Below are 17,647 nucleotides of genomic sequence, written 5' to 3'. Positions count from 1 at the left end.
ATATTATTTATATGTATTTATCACAAATAGATCCTGATTTTCTATTACAGTAATGTTATTAAATATTAAGGGCAATATGTTATGTACAGTAATAGTACTGCGATGTGTCCAAAAGCAACAGGGAGTCCTGTTACTCCAGGATTAGGCTTCTAAGTATATAAGTGATTGTGTGTGCTGTATTTATTCTGTTGAAAAATGAAAAATCTCTATATATAATAAATACAGTGAAATTTGAATGCATTGTTTACCTTTGAAACATTATAGAGGCTTAGCGCTGTTATTGGACAGCCCTGTCGTGAGCCTTTATCTCATGCTGTCCAGTCTCTGGGAACAAACCATGGAATTTATAGCTAGAGCTCTGTATAAGGCTAAACCCACTTCACAGTGACTACATAATACAGGGTGCAAACAAGCCGAACAGAAATCCCAGCTTACACCAGGGAGATTCTTAAATTAGCGGTTTAGCTAAGTATCTTAATACTTTGTTTACTTAATTCCTAAGTCCTTTATTAGTGAGTTCCTCTTCTTTTTTGGGGGGATGAAGTGAGCATTCCCCTCACAATATGGTTGTCTGGTTTGACAGCCCCTCCCCCCAGGCAGACAGACAGAAACCGTTCACAAACAGTTATCTTTCTGGTTCAACAGCCTCATGTGGAGCCTTCTCAGGGTCCAGGCCACTCTTTTTATATTTTAATTCAAAGCATTGCCACAAAAGGCAAACATAATTAAAATACATGTGAGGATCACTCTGACCTGCATTCCTATAGATGTGGTAAAGAGAGTAAAGAGAACAATGGAAATGCCACTCATGTGTCCCCCCTTTCGGGAAAGATTTAGAATCTTCTCATTGCCCCCATCAAAATTAGTCTGCATTTAGGCCAGAGTTTCCCAAAATCAGTCTGCATTTAGGCCAGAGTTTCCCAAAATCAGTCTGCATTTAGGCCAGAGTTTCCCAAAATCAGTCTGCATTTATGCCAGTTTCCCAAAATCAGTCTGCATTTAGGCCAGTTTCCCAAAATCAGTCTGCATTTAGGTCAGAGTTTCCCAAAATCAGTCCTCGGTGACCCCAAGGGGTGCACATTTTGTTTTTGCCCTAACACTATACATCTGATTCAAATAATCAACTAGTCATCAAGCTTTGATAATTTGAATCAGCTGTGTAGTGTCAGGAGCAAAAACCAAAACGTACACCCATTGGGATCCCCAGGACCGAGTTTGGGAAATGCTGATTTAGGCTATTGTTTATATGTGTTTCACAGCATGCTGCTGATTGGAGGCTCACATTAACGTCCCGGAACAGAGCGAATGGAATCGGATAAAACACACGGAAACCATGTTTTTGATGTATTTGATACCATTCCACTAATTACTCTCCAGCCATTACCACGAGTCAGTCCTCCATAATTTAGGTTCCACCAACATCCGGTGATGTGTATTTCACATTATTTTGAGGTAAAAACCAGAGTGTAATTCTATACTATTTTATTATATATTTTTTATTTTAAAAAATTATCCCAGCCACCGTCCCCACAGGAGGGCTTTTGCCTTTTGGTAGGCAGTCATTGTAAATAAGAATTTGTTCTTAATTGACTTGCCTACTTAAAGCCTAGTGGTTAGAGCGTTGGACTAGTAATTGAAAAGTTGCAAGATCAAATCCCCGAGCAGACAAGGTAAAAATATGTTGTTCTGCCCCTGAACAAGGCAGTTAACCCACTGTTCCTAGGACGTCACTGAAAATAAGAATTTGTTCTTAACTGACTTGCCTAGTAAAATAAAACACATTTCCCATAAGCTCTGCAGTGAACAACATCTATGGGCCCTGTAATTCCATTCAGTTAACATAAGATTTGGTTGTTGTTTGTTCTCTCATTAATCCATATTATTCACTAATTGGCCCAAGTTGGGGCGCTGCATCATTCGTGGGGGGATGACATGTTTACTGTTGCCTTGTTACTCTTGGTTAGACAGCTGTACATGAACCAGTCATTTACACTCCACTTTCAAAACGAATGACACACATGTCATTCCTCTCAAGGTTGAGGATAACTTGCACTATTTCTAACACTGCGTGTAATTCGAGCAACAAGTTTCCCATAAGGACGTACATTGAGTGTACAAAACATTAGGAACACCTTCCTAATATTGAGTTGCACCCCCTTTTGCCCTCAGAACAGCTTCAATTCGTTGGGGCATGGACTCTACAAGGTGTCGAAAGCGTTCCACAGGGATGCTGGCCCTTGATGACTCCAATGCTTCCCATAGTTGTGTCAAGTTGGCTGGATGTCCTTTGGTTGGTGGACCATTCTTGATACATACGGGAAAATGTTGAGCATGAAAAACCCAGCAGAATTGCAGTTCTTGACACAAACCGGTGCGCCTGGCACCTACTACCATACCCCGTTCAAAGGCACTTAAATATTTTGTCTTGCTCATTCACCCTCTGAATGGCACACACACAATCCATGTCTCAAAGCTCAACTGTCCCCCCCCTTCATCTACACTGATTGAAGTGGAATTAACAGGTGACATCAATAAGGGATCATATATTTCACCTGGATTCACCTGGTCAGTGTATGTCATGGAAATAGCTAATGTTTAGTACACTCAGTGTATGCACTCTGCCCATTACATTTTCTGCAAATTAAACTTTTTGGGGGAACAGATTGTTTTGATAAAATGCTGCTACTTTTCCTTCCTATATGATTTGATTACACTACATAAACGCCTGGTCTTTTGTCAAATTTGCACAATGATAGGTCACTCCAAGGTCACTCCGATTAACCAAATGGTGACTTACATGTGGCTATGGCGTGCTTGGCCCCCGCAATTGCTGCTTGCAGCTATATATATTCTTTATAACTGATATTCCAAGAGGGGGCTCTGCATCATTCGTGGGGGATGAAATGTTTACTGTTTCCTTGTTATCCTTGTATTCCTGTTCAAGAAAGTTTGGAATTTTGTCATGTTCAACATTTCAAATTCATGGAAATTTTTTAATTCAACTGACAGTTGATACAAGACTCAAAATTACAGTCTGTAAAACCTGGAGGATTTACAAACTGTTTTTCAAATTGAGGTAAGCAAGCAAAGCATTTAATGTATAATGTATTTAAGTTCAGAATAATATTTCTTCAAAGACCCCTTTCTGTGTTTGCAAACATTTCCAGCACGAGGGCGAGTTGGTGGCAGAACAAGGGTGACTTCCTATAGAACACCAGCAAAAAAAGCCTCTATTTACATGTTGCATTTTACTTTTGGATTATAATTGGATTTTTTGTCTCGTAAGAATGTCCTGCGTAATATAATGTTTGTGTCATCATCGCAAATCAACTGTATTATACTTTAAAAAACACTTCAACTTCAACCAGTAAAATTGCTCAGAGGCTAGACTTTTGGTACAGCCTATTTCAATGAGTGTTAGCATTCTAGCTAACAACTGCTCCTTCAAAAATAGTTATTTTGCAAAGATCACAGCCAAATATAATCTTAGTGACTGTTCAAGCAAGAATCAAAACATAATTGTAAGCGTATGAGAACCCCAAAAAGTTATTTTGTTTAGAAGTAATAAAAATGTAAATCTAGGCTAGGGTTGAATGGGTGCAGATGGAGCTGGTTTCTTACTGCCGCCAAGAGCATGACGTCAGTGTGTCGTGTACTGGAAAAGGGTCTACAGGAAGAAATGTATTTGTGACTTCTTGTTTTAGCACTACCAAATTTGATATTATGAAGACTGTTTAGCTAGCTAGCTAACAACTGTCGTTAGCTCGCTAAGTTAGCAAGTAATGTTATGCCAGCAGTTGGGAAAAAAACTCTGTGGTTAAATCTCTAAATGCATGATGTCACATTGTTTCAGTTGTCTACGAAGTCCATGGGCAAGTTTCCAGTATTATTAGTTGTATGTACGGGATCACATGGTACACAGCGTCCAACGAAATGCTAACTTCCTTCTCGATCTTCCTTACTTCTCAACCATGTTAAAATCTCAACTACAACGATAGCTTTGTGTCTGTGTGATTTTGTGTCTGTATGTCTGTTTGTGTCTGTCTGTGTGAGTGAGTGAGTGAGTGAGTGTGTGTGTTTGTGTCTGTCTGTCTGTCTGTCTGTCTTGTCATGTCTGTCTGGTCTGGTCTGGTCTGTTCTTATGTCTGCTGTCTGTCTGTTCTGTCTGTCTGTCGTGTCTGTCTGTCTTGTCTGTCTGTCTGTCTGTCTGTCTGTCTGTCTGTCTGTCTGTCTGTCTGTCTGTCTGTCTGTCTGTCTGTCTGTCTGTCTGTCTGTCTGTCTGTCTGTCTGTCTGTCTGTCTGTCTGTCTGTCTGTCTGTTCTTGGTCTGTCTGTCTGTCGTCGTCTGTCTGTCTGTCTGTCTGTCTGCTGTCTGCTGTCTGTCTGTCTGTCTGTCTGTCTGTCTGCTGTCTGTCTGTCTGTCTGTCTGTCTGTCTGTCTGTCTGTCTGTCTGTCTGTCTGTCTGGTCTGTCTGTCTGGTCTGTCTGTCTCTGTCTGTCTGTCTGTCTGTCTGTTCTGTCTGTCTGTCTGTCTGTCTGTTCTGTCTGTCTGTCTGTCTGTTCTGCTGTCTGTCTGTCTGTCTGTCTGTCTGTCTGTCTGCTGTCTGTCTGTTCTGTCTGTCTGTTGTCTGTCTGTCTGTCTGTCTGTCTGTCTGTCTGCTTCTGTCTGTCTGTCTGTGTGTGTGTGTGTGTGTGTGTGTGTGTGTGTGTGTGTGTGTGTGTGTGTGTGTGTGTGTGTGTGTGTGTGTGTGTGGTGTGTGCGTACGTGCACCAGTGACTGGAGGGTGCTAGTATGACAAACATGGCAACAGTGTAACGATCCTGAGTCCACTTAACCCTGCGGGAGCCTCATGCTCACACCTAAACTGGATAGAGAGAGCGAGAGAGAGACTGTCCACCACTGTCCCCCATGCAATAACACCCTTAGTTAGCAGAAACACCCCACCCCCCACAATACTGCACACCTAGCTGTAGACTAATCCCACGTTATCCCTCCAGGATAAAAAAAAAAAAGCATAATTCGAGGAACTGCACCAAGGGCCTCTGCTGTAAGCGGCTGGTGAGCACAAACTGTCAGATTAAGACGTCTGAGAGGATGATCCTGGTCACACATTTAGCAGGATTTTATTTCCTACCAAATGACCAGCTTGGATGTTTGGCCAGTGTCACTGTATGGAGCTACAGAGAGTCTTAATAGTCGTGCCAAACCTAGACACCTCGTCAAAACAAAAACAACAAAAAACATGGTTGTTCTTCCCACATAACACAGTCCACACGGACAACCTTCCCTGTACTGTTAGTGGCCACCGAATGGCAGTGGTCACTTATAAGGCCTCCCCTTTTTCTGTCATCGGAAAAAGGGAGCTAAAGCATTTAGGTGTCTTAACCGCGGCCTAAAGTGCTAACAAGGGCTTAGTGAGGTAAATGTTGAAAGAGGTTTAGCCTCCCAATGCTTAATGCAGGACTCTCCTGGGAGTAATTACTGTGAAGCGCCTGGTCCGGCCGGTGCGTAGTTGGATGAGGAGATCACCCCAATGTCAGGAAATAGGGGGGGGGGGTGCTTAACTCGGGAGATAAAGCCAGGCTAATGGAGTTGAGGCAAAGCGGTATTTAAAGTATTTTTTTTGGTTAAGGCCGTTAGTTAACCGTTAGCTGCTGACACAGAACAGGGGTGTTGCTGATTGGCTGGTCACCACTTATCAGAGGTGTCAAGCTAGGCTGCTATACCAAGGCCCTGAGGAATCCATCAGCATCATATTTTGTGAACTCCTGACCTGAAGATACAGTGTAGCTTTAAAGTTTTTTTTATTCCGTTTAACTTCTCGTTCTGTCTACTCCGTTGGGACAAGCCAGTCACAAGCTGTTCTCACTGGCAGGAACTTGAAGGTGAGTCAAATGAACTTCCCTCTGTCCTCTCTCACTCTCTCTCTCTCTCTGTTACTCTTCAACCTTCTTCTCCCTATTCCACTCTCTCATTCATTCTTCATTCTGTGTGTTTCAAAAGCTGAACACTAAAATAAGATTTTATTAAATTGAATAATGCAAAGAGCACAGTCTGTACATTTCTTTAAATAAAATACAGTAAAACTCCTTAGAATTTGCGGAAGGTTAATTTAAAAAAGTTATTCGATTCGTAAATTGCATATATATATATATATATATATATATATATATATATATATATATGCAATTTACGTGCATGTGGTTTTAACATACATTATTTGTTCAGTGTGGATGAACCAATGGGCGTGACCAAAATAACCATAAAATTTCAATTAGATGGGAAATCACATTATCCAACATATGTTCCAAGTACTGCAGCTCACATTTCCATCATGTGCTTCACATAAATTGTGAAGTTTACTAAATGGAAATCGTCAAATAACTAAGGTTGAAGAGTCTACGTAGACTCTACATATTTTAAATTGTACGTATTCAACAAATACACACTGTGAAATGGATTTTACAGTAGTTGCAATCAATAAAAAAAATTATATTCACAAAAGTTGTTCCTTAAGGGGATAGTTCAGTGATGTATTCAAATTCGGGGTAAAAACAAATGCTAATTTTAGCATTTGTTGACTACGTTTAGTCTAACTGTGGATAACTCCCTCCCCAAAAAGTGTGGATTGCAGTCACTCCTTGTCTATAGATAGGGTTGGGTAGGTTTCTCATCTTATTCATTATGATGTTAAAGACTAAACTGATCCTAGTTCAGCACCAGGGTTGGGTAGGTTTCTCATCTTATTCATTTGATGTTAAGACTAAACTGATCCTAGTTCAGCACCAGGGTTGGGTAGGTTACTCATCTTATTCATCATGATGTTAAAGACTAAACTGATCCTAGTTCAGCACCAGGGTTGGGTAGGTTACTCATCTTATTCATTATGATGTTAAGACTAAACTGATCCTAGTTCAGCACCAGGGTTGGGTAGGTTTCTCATCTTATTCATTAGGATGTTAAAGGCTAAACTGATCCTAGTTCAGCACCAGGGTTGGGTAGGTTACTCATCTTATTCATGATGTTAAAGACTAAACTGATCCTAGTTCAGCACCAGGGTTGGGTAAGTTACTCATCTTATTCATTAGGATCTTAAAGACTAAACTGATCCTAGTTCAGCACCAGGGTTGGGTAGGTTACTCATCTTATTCATCATGATGTTAAAAACTGATCCTAGTTCAGCACCAGGGTTGGGTAGGTTACTTTCTAAATGTAATCCGTTACAGTTACGTGTCTAAAATTATAATCAGTAATATAACTTTTGGATTACTCAAACTCAGCATCCTAATCTTTTTACTTTCATTTACTTTTTGGAGTACTTTCCTCGTTAGAACAAGACAAAAAGTATCTATCAAACGCATTTAGTGTGTCATCATCTGACTTGTGGTCAGACTCGCCTAGGAGGAACAAACTTAAACTTGCGTCTTTTTTCAACACTGAATTGAATGTCATTGAGAAGATGGAAAGGTGTCATAATGTCTATTTTTTTCTCAAACATCCTTTCTGAATTTAAAAGTAATCAGAGAAGTAATCAATTTGTTTTTCAAAAGTATTTGTAATCTGATTACAATATTTTTGTTTGTAGTGTAACTGATTAGTTACGTTTTTTTTTTGTCATCAGATAACATGTCATTCTTTACTCCCCAACCCTGTCTATAGTCTACTTTCAGGGTAAGGAAACAAATATAAAAAATATGTAAAATACTGTAGCTGAACTATCCCTTTAACTTTTTGTCTGTTGAGTTATTTTATTGTATTTATGTAAAATATTAGGTAATGATGCTGTGAACTATGCAGTTGTAGGTAGCACGGACAGTTAAAAAAAAATCTTTCTTTTTTAAAACTTTGCCTCTCAAACCTGGCCTGTACTCAAATGTGCTCATCTAATTAAATCAAAATCTAATTAAAATATCAACCTCATCGATATCTAAACCTCGGGTTCATTCAAACATGCTAACAACGTGTTGATGGTCTCAGCAAAAGTATGTCTAGCATTTTGTTTGTCACTTAAGGGGATTATAACGTTCCAGACGATGCTTCTGTCTTGTCTGATATGACCTCCCCAAATGCAAGGCTTCATGTAAGTCGTCAGCAATTTTCCTTTAATTCATTCTTGTAATGAGATTAGCCCGGGCAGCCGCAAATCCAGGCACCCGGAGCTCTAGTCTTAGATACAGGCTTCCACTTGTCACATGCAGGCCAAAACTCCACTTGCTGTGTGCAAACATGTCAGATCAAATGGGGAAACTCCTAAATCTCACTGTTCGAAAAACCTCAAGTTTTTAAGGTTTTTAAAAAATGTACATGTTTATCCAAATGAATGGCATTACTTTAATGGCTTGATTTCAACTGTACCATAGAATCAGCTACAGTAGGAGCTTAGTCAGTAAAGTTAGTGAGGATTGATTAACTGGGTGTCATTAGTCTAATGTTTAAGACTCCATCTAAAGGTCATCTATTACATTTTGGAGGTGACGATATAGTAATATAGTTCGTTATTTGAGTTAACTATCCCTTCAAAATACGCATTGTGGTCATTTGACCGACTTCAATATATTCGGTAACACTTTACTTGACACCCAGCGTCATAACCTGTTATAATATGGTCATAACACTGTCATGACCCATATATTTACACCTGTTGTGACATATATTGAGTTATTCTATGGCTGGTTATGACACCTACATAAGACTGTCAAAACCCCACAAAACCTACCACACAAGGCAAAACATACCCATTACACCATAGCCTACGTGTCAACAGTATGTTTATGTTATATAGTTTTTGGGAGAAACAACCCATATTAAATTATCGTTGTAATTGCTCACACATTGATATCAGACATACACCCACCCCAATGCTCTGTTGCTGATGACTGGGATGAATGCAGGAGCAGATTTCAGGAGCAGGACAAGACACCCTCTTAGTGACTCATGACTGATGTATATATATTTATTTTTAACCTTTATTTAACTAGGCAAGTCAGTTAAGAACACATTCTTATAAGGGCCTGTACATGATAGACCTATCTAGCTTATATTATTATGATGGTCAGAAAGTGTATTTTCTTAGTCCAAGTAAAGTGACACAGGATGGTCATAATGCTTCATGACAAATGCTTCATGTCATAAGGTGTATTTCTACAAGTTATTTAAAATATGATTAATTACAACATACAACAAAGGATTTATGAAACAAACTTTTAAATGAAAGGAAACTTCTCGGCAGGGAAAAAACAAATTTGAAAAATATGGGTTTTGACACTCTTGTTTAGGTGTCATAACCAGCCATAAAATAACGCAATATATGGGTCACAACAGGTGTAAATATATGGGTCATGACAGTGTTATGACCATATTATGACAGGTTATGACAAGTTAAGTCAGCTGTTATGACATATTATAACATGGTTATGACCGTGTCCTAACGTGTTTTGACACTGGGTGTCAAGTAAAGTGTTACCATTTATTCACTGTACATTGTGTGGAGAAGAGTCTATTCAACCCATCGAAAATATGACCCAAAAATATTACTGAATCGAATGATGCGCTCATTTAACAGACAGTTTCATACAAAGCGACTTACAGCACCCTCAACATACGGTAATAATAACACATATACTCACTATGTGGCCCATGTTGAAATCAAACCCACAATACTGGTGTCTCTGCCGCCACCAAGCTCTAACGAACTGAGCCACCAAGCTCTAACGAACTGAGCCACCAAGCTCTAACAAACTGAGCCACCAAGCTCTAACGAAACTAGCCACCAAAACTTAACGAACTGAGCCACCAAGCTCTAACGAACTGAGCACCAGCTCTAACGAACTGAGCCACCAAGCTCTAACAACTGAGCCAACCAAGCTCTAACGAACTGAGCCACCAAGCTCTAACAAACTGAGCCACCAAGCTCTAACAAAACTGACCACCAAGCTCTAACGAACTGAGCCACCAAGCTCTAACGAACTGAGGCCACCAAGCTCTAACGAACTGAGCCACCAACTCTCTAAAAACCAAATCGAAACTGAGCCACCAAGCTCTATACGAACTGAGCCACCAAGCTCTAACGAACTGAGCCACCAAGCTCTAACAAACTGAGCCACCAAACTCTAACAAACTGAGCCACCAAGCTCTAACGAACTGAGGCATTGGTATTGGTGTGTATTAGGATCCCCATTAGTCGCTGCAAAAACATCAGCTACTCTTCCTGGGGTCCACATGAAACATGACTTAATACATAGTACGGAACATTATTAGTCAAGCGCTGAAATGCATCATTTCAAAATGTTACATATCAGTACATACACACAATATCTAGGTCTAATACATAGTACAGTGCAATTACAAAACAAGATATTTAAAATGGCTGTGTCTCTTCACAGTCCACTTTGTACAGTTGTTCTTTTATCTGATTTTTGAAACTGGTTTTATCGTTAGCTTGATTTACCTGGGTTACCAGAAAGTTCCATGTAGTAATGGCTCTATTTAATACTGTGAATTTCCCGGCCTCTGCTCTGGACCTGGGGACTGTGAAGAGACCTCTAGTTGCATGTCTTATGTTGTACAGATGCGTGTCCGAACTGTGTGCCAGCTGCTTGAACAAACAGTTTGTTACCTTCAACACGTTAATACCTCGCCATAAAGACCAATAGTGATGCAGTCAATCACTCCTCAACTTTGAGACAGGAGAGACTGATATGCGTGTTACTGACACTTTCCCTCCGTGTACATCTAAGTGCAATACATGCTGCTTTGTTCTGGACCAACTGCCATTTTCTAAACACTTGTAGCAGGCTGATTGGTTGGCTGTTTGAACCATTACAGGGTGCTCTGCTATTCTTGGGTAGCGGAATGACCTTTGCCCCCCTCCACGTCTGAGGGCACACATCGTCTTCTAGGCTTAAATTGTATTCCGCTATCAACCTCAGCAATGTACCGTCCAGGTTGTCGGTACCAGGTGGTTTGTCCTTATTTATAGATAGCAACCATTTTGTTCACCTCTTCCACACCCACTTTGTAGAACTCAAAACTACAGTGCTTGTCCTTCCTTATTTGGGCCATTATGCGTGAATATGAAGGCTCAGAATTTGTTGTTTGACCATCAAATATTTTTCACGTCTTTAACATAGGAATCATTGTCAAACCTCTTGTATAATCGTTTAAACACAATTTTAGGTCCAGTCTTTGGAGCATTATTTTTTCTAGTTAATAAGGCTATTATGATCGCTACATCTGATGGGTGTGGATACAGCTCTAGAGCAGATTTCTGTAACATTAGTAAAGATGTGATCAATACACGTGGATGATTTAGTTACAGTTCTGTTTGTAAATACCCTGGTAGGTTGACTGATTACTTGGACCAGATTGCAACAGGCATTTCACTGAATTGTACAGTAGTTACTCGGCTTTATGGCAAGTCCTAGTGTGTGCTGCAATAGGGGCCAGGCCTCTCTGGCTTCCCTCGGACTCTTCTTGGTTCAAGTTCATACAAGCCCTACTCTTCCTGTATAAGATTAATTACTGAGTACAAGCTGTTTTTCCAGCTGAGCGCTATACCTCAAAGACTAGTATCCCCTCTTCTGACTGGTAGTTCAGTGATAATAGTAGGGATAGGCTTGAATGTACAGTAGTCTGTTTGTTGTTTCGTAGCGTTGGTTTGGTCACTAACCGGGTGAGTTTTCATTCATTTATACACGCATATACATACTTATACTCATAGACATACTCACTTTACCGCTATCTACATGTACAAATGACCTCGACTAACCTGTACCCCCGCACATTGACTCTGTACCGGTACCCCCTGTATATAGACACGTTATTGTTATTTTATTGTAACTTTTTTTTAAACTTTAGTTAATTTAGTAAATATTTTCTTAACTCTATTTTCTTAAAAATGCATTGTTTGGGTTAAGGGCTTGTAAGTAAGCATTTCACGGTAAGGTCTACACCTGTTGTATTCGGATCATGTGACAAATAAAATGTGATTTAATTTATACAGACATTCACACAGGCAAAATGACACTATGACGCAATAGATTTTTCTCACACTCACATTATGGAGACATTGGACACGCAAACTCTTAGTACACAAAATACTGTACTCAACACAGATCCCCCCCCTAAAAAAACACTTATGAAAATGTACAGTCAGGCTACCTGAGGAGGACAGATAAAACCTTGAACCGTCCATGTATTAATTCACTATGGTGTATGCCATCTTTTTAAAATGTTTTCTCTTCTTACCTCTATCTGTCCCTGTGTACATTTGCCGAGTTTAATAGATGAAAGGTTGCGTGGAGAGTGACATTGGTGGCAGGGACCAGGGTGGCCATGCTTGCGTGTGGCGCCACATATTTCCCCATAAACCAATTTCCCTCCACCAGATTTATCCCCCAAGGTGTTTTCAGGACATCTCAAGGGGCTGATGGAGGCTAATAGGCTTATCACTCAAGGTGTATTGTCTGGTGTGCTTACAGGCAAGGTTTGCTGAGGTAAAACTCCTAAACGCCCGGATTACCTCCAACACATCCCTTTAAAGTGCTGTATAGTCAGGATTTAGCTAATCGGATAGTGGGGGGAGGGAGGGCCAGGATGGAAGACACACGGGTCAGCAGATGTTCTCGGGGCCTGGCAGACTAGATGGGACTAACAGGAGGATTACTGGAGCCCAGATTAGATGGGTCTGTGGGGGAACTTTAGGGGACTGTGGGGTAATACGGTACACGACTGACTGGGGCTAAGGGCTGCTAACGGTTAGTGTTAGGCTGGATCTTATGGGGGGGATATTTAGGCAAGTGTATTTTGTCAGGGGTGTGTATCTAGACACACACACACACACACATGCATGCACACACACACACACCATAAAGGAGAGATACCCAGTCATTTCAGTAACGCCATGACCACAGTTATTTCAGAGACACCTCTGACATTGTTTGTTGTTGCAGGATTGTTGTTGTAGCAGAGAGAAAGAGGTATATGGAGGCAGAAAATGTTCCAATGTTCCTTCTGCTCTGTGGTGAATCTAGAGTCTAGACAGTATTCCTCAATCCTCGATATAGCTTTGGTTGCTCCACCGAAACTTCATTGTCACCTTTGACAAGTTTCTTCTTTTTTTTTTTGTCTCAATGTCATCAGTCTGTCTCTCTCTCTCTCTCTCCCTTAAAGACCATTGATGAAAACATGCTCAGCAATGATTAGCAATCCTCACATGCCTATTAAGTGTACTAGTTATGGTAGTATTGTAACGGAAGGGATTATTGATCGACAGTACACACGTGATCACTGACAAGTAGTAGCCTAATCTTTTCTGAGACCTGAGGACTTATGTTGCATCCCTCTTGGGCTATAACTTAGTTAATTGGTGCTAACACGGTCTTGAGTCACACCAACCACCCATGTTTGAAATCTATCTGTTCAGTTACATCAGCACACAGTAACTGTATGCCATCATTTTATCATAGAGGACCTTTCAATGTATAGGTCATGGTTGCCTCCTAGTGGTGAAATATGTAAATGACAAGCAATATAAAGAAGGTTGCTAATAGGGGACTTAACTAAGACTAATTAACACTAATCTGCTCAAAACCACTTGACCTTTTTTTGTACTGGGCAAGTGCGGTCTTTCCTGTAGCAGGTATATGTAAGCAAGGTTCCTTCCTTCTTAAAGGACCAATTAGATTAAAACAAGTACTTGAAAACCGACTAAATCACTGTTAGCTAACCATCTGAGGGACCAGTCAGCAATATCCCAGGGACCAATGCTGGTCCACGGGCCACAGGTTGACAAACACTGGTGTTAAATACTAATCTCCTCATCTCGGTTCCACAGAGAGGCAGTTTCCTAGAGGTCAGAGGTCAGGCCATGACCCCGAGGGAGCAGCTGAGAAAGATGTCAGCGATGGGGGAGCAGGGGGCTCTGGATGAGAAACACTGGTATCGCCTGGTCAACGGCATGTCTGCTGGAGGTAAGGTTGATCCACCTGGCTTGAATCTGTATGTCTCAAGGCTATGTTAGCCTGCTGAGTTAAAGTACTAGGTATTAGCTCGTTCATCCTTGCCTCGACAATTCACTCAACCTAACCAAGAGCATTCATACTATTTCTGACCTTAGAGCCAGGAGCTTTTCACTGACCTAGGTAATTGCTGGGGCCCAGAACTTTACCTGATCAGGTCACATAGTCAGTAGAAACTTCGGGCCCTAGTTTTATATCGACTTCTAAATGGCGTGACACATCCACCATCCAATGCTAGGTATTTCAGAAGGTTAGGTATTTCACTAGTCCTGCATGTTGGAGCTCGAAGCTTAAGATTTTCACTGTACCCTGCAATCACACCTGCAACCCTGTACATGTGACTTATTAAACACTCTGAATCGTGTTGCGCTGTGTTGCGTCGCAGAGCTACGTCAGCGGCAGGAGATGATGATGAGGAATCAGATGACCATGACTCCTCAGATCCTGGCCCAGGGACAGCAGAGGCTACAGGGGGTGCCCACCCAGTTTGAGCCCCGCTTCATGGAAAGAGAGCTAGCTCCTCCCTCTGAGATGGTATCTTCTGAGGTCAGGCAGATGCACATGGGGGGTCACCTCGGTCCGCCCATGCCCCCACACCCTGGTATACCTGGCAGGGGCTTCCCTGGAGCTGGCTATAGCTTCATGCCCTCAGAGCCCATGGAAACAGTTGCCCGGCGACAGGAGCTCATCCACAAGCAGAACATCGCCAGGTACGGTCTGACATTGACCTGCAGCTGCATGTTACAGGGCATGTCAAAGTACACGTCATGAACTGTAGGGCTTTGGAAATCATAGCCCTCCCTTTTACGGGCCCCTTCAACTTAATACCAAGAGCCTGTTTAATGCACTACATTACAGAGCAGTTGGCAGATATGATTTGATTAAATACAGAGCCCATGTGACCTACAAATGTGTATTGTTATATATATATGTAGTGTTTTGTTATGTCTGATTGGTGTATTGTTATATCTAACTGGTGTGTGTTACGTCTGATTGGTGTATTGTTAGGTCTGATTGGTGTGGTGTTACGTCTGATTGGTGTAGTGTTGTTCCGATTGGTGTATTGTTACGTCTCATTGGTGTGGTGTTACGTCGTATTGGTGTATTGTTACGTCTGATTGGTGTAGTGTTGTTCCGATTGGTGTATTGTTACGTCTGATTGGTGTAGTGTTGTTCCGATTGGTGTATTGTTACGTCTGATTGGTGTGTTACGTCTGATTGGTGTGTTGTTATGTCTAACTGGTTTGTATTGGTTGTTTTTCAGGATGGAGATGAATGCCATCCTCCACCAGAAGGAGATGGAGAACGCGCATCAGAAGGGTCTGATGGGTATGGAGGCGCCCATGATGTACCAGTCCAACGCCATGGCGTTCCGAGGGCGCCAGCGCCTCCCAGACGGCCACGATGTCTTCGTCCACCGCACCACCCTGGAGGAAATGCAGGCCAACAGCCTCCTGATGTCCTCCAGCCCCTATCCACCAATCAGCACGCTGCAGAGGGAGAGGAGCCGCAGGGCCGGTCGCAGGGCAACGAATCACAAGAGCGCAGAGAGCCACGCATCGGGCCCAAAGGGCCAATCGGAGGACAAGAGCGTGGAGCAGAGTCCCGGCGGTGCCTCGGGAGAGGAGAAAGAGGCAGAGGGGAAAATGGACATGGGAGGGGAGGCGGCCAGCAAACAACATCAAACCAAAATGGATGCACAGCTCTCGGCTGGCAGCAGGAAGAGCTACAAGGAGGAGGAGCAGGGCCTGCGCAAGGCCTGCATAAACAGTCAAGATGGCTGCCCTGACGTTACCAACTGCAACAGTGGGGCCAGTGACAAAGACATGCCTGGCCAATGCTCTGCGTTCCAGTATCCCTCCGCCAGTGGACCTATCCCAGGCATGCCTTACATGTTCCCTCATGGTGGGTCTACTTTCTACAGTCTTATTTTGATCAAAACACTCAGGGGTTTGTGCTGCTGTCTTTGATTTGATTTGTGTCATTTATTTGACCAAGGATAGATGTGAGCCGTATGTGTGCTCACACACTTTGTTTTGATCAGGGCACCCCAATCTCTTTCTCAACGGAGAAGATATGTCCTCTATCCAAGACCTTAGGAAGTGGACAGTGGACGACGTGTACAACTTCATCAACAACATACCCAGCTGCTCTGAATATGCTCAGGTTGGTGTCTTTTCCTGGTCATCATCAAAACAGTAGAGTGACTTCCTGCTTACAAAAATCAACAACAACAGACTTCAAATCTGCCAGGACTGTCACTGTTGTCTCGTAACAGTTTGCACCCTCCCTCGAGGTAGTCCCACTTTGCAGGTTTGAATTCTGTTGTTGGTTATTTTTGTAAACAGGAAGTTGCCTCGCTGTATATAATGTCATACTGCTGCATCTAGCTTTTAAAATATGTTCTTCTAACTGGTAAAACGTTCCTGTATTCCTCCTCCTCATCTTACCTGATTATTCCCTGCAGACGTTCAAGGACCACGTGATAGATGGGGAGACGTTGCCGCTCCTGACAGAAGACCATCTACTGGACACCATGGGACTGAAGCTGGGTCCTGCACTCAAGATTCGATCACAGGTAGACAAACCATCAAACAAATTCGGACAGCAGACCAAAAGATTTTCAAGTACTGTCTATTTAATTTTCAATGGATTAAATATTTGCAAACCATTTTTGGGAAAAAAGTATTGATGCTCGTTGTTTCAGCACATTGTTTATTATAATACCTTATGGCATCTCTATCTCTGTCCCACCCAGGTGTCTCGACGGCTAGGCAGCATGTTTTATATGATGAACCTCCCGCTCGCCGCCGCCGCCGCCGCCGCTCTGCAGGCCGCCCCTGAGAAGGCAGGAGGAGGCCGATCGTCAGAGATCAGCTCCCCTGTTAACTGTAACAGTGTGGAGATGATGGGCAGCCCGTGTACCAGAGACCCAGAGGGCCTGAAACCAACCGACTCCCTCCCAGAGACTGACAACCCCTCTCCCCCTTCGGCCAGCAGTGGAACTGTCTGAGGTATCAGTGTGTGGGAGAAGAGTCGTCAGCCAGTGGCTCAGATCCAAGTCGACCACTAGCCCCTACCACATACACATAGACACATACCCTCTAAGGACTTCATGTAGATTTTTAAGCATTGGATGGGTATAAGTGATATAGTAATAGCTGCATCTTGTCCTCTGATTGGCTAGATGGAATTGTGTTCCAGCCCAAAGTGTTCCAGCCCAAAGAGCTGCTTTTAAGCTGCTAACCATTTCCATCAGGCAATGGTGTTCACTTTTCTAGTGTGTGTCCTGCAGTGTTTAAACTGCTAGGTATATGATGGCATTTTTTGTATGTATTTAGTTACAGTTGAAATGTTTGGTACTTTTTTTCCACCATGTTTCAGATTCAAGATGGAGGCAGTAAACCCCAAGCCAGTAGAAATATAGATGGCTTGATGAAGAATGGGAAGAACACTGAATATACACCTCTGTGTTTGAGGGGAAAATAAACTGTATTTTGTAAAAGTTAATGCATTAATTGTGTTTTTGTAGCATAATGCTTTCCAATGAATATGTGTGATATTACCACTTTTAATGAATATAAATGATTGATTTTAATGTCACAATGTAGTCTATCAAATCACTGTTTT

At 42.0% G+C, this 17,647-nt stretch overlaps 1 protein-coding gene across 2 annotated transcripts; it reads left to right on the top strand.

Annotated features, from left to right (window-relative positions):
• Positions 1 to 5,606: 5,606 nt before the first annotated feature.
• On the top strand, positions 5,607 to 17,527 carry samd7 (sterile alpha motif domain containing 7). Of its 2 annotated transcripts, XM_070449006.1 has the most exons (8): positions 5,607 to 5,884; positions 13,834 to 13,969; positions 14,403 to 14,727; positions 15,282 to 15,922; positions 16,062 to 16,183; positions 16,485 to 16,595; positions 16,776 to 17,031; positions 17,402 to 17,527. In XM_070449006.1, the coding sequence occupies exons 2-7, from the start codon at positions 13,867 to 13,869 to the stop codon at positions 17,028 to 17,030; spliced, it is 1,557 nt and encodes a 518-aa protein (XP_070305107.1). In that variant the 5' UTR covers positions 5,607 to 5,884; positions 13,834 to 13,866; the 3' UTR covers position 17,031; positions 17,402 to 17,527. The 2 variants fall into 2 exon arrangements, with proteins under 2 accessions (XP_070305107.1, XP_023864932.1); XM_024009164.1 differs by lacking the exon at positions 5,607 to 5,884 and adding an exon at positions 11,566 to 11,670 and having other exon boundaries at positions 16,776 to 17,527.
• The last annotated feature ends 120 nt before the right edge of the window (positions 17,528 to 17,647 follow it).

The sequence above is a fragment of the Salvelinus sp. IW2-2015 genome, linkage group LG19, assembly GCF_002910315.2.
Source record: "Salvelinus sp. IW2-2015 linkage group LG19, ASM291031v2, whole genome shotgun sequence".
Taxonomy (NCBI): domain Eukaryota; kingdom Metazoa; phylum Chordata; class Actinopteri; order Salmoniformes; family Salmonidae; genus Salvelinus; species Salvelinus sp. IW2-2015.
Note: the sequence above shows the minus strand (reverse complement) of the source record. Positions and strands in the feature narration are given on the sequence as shown.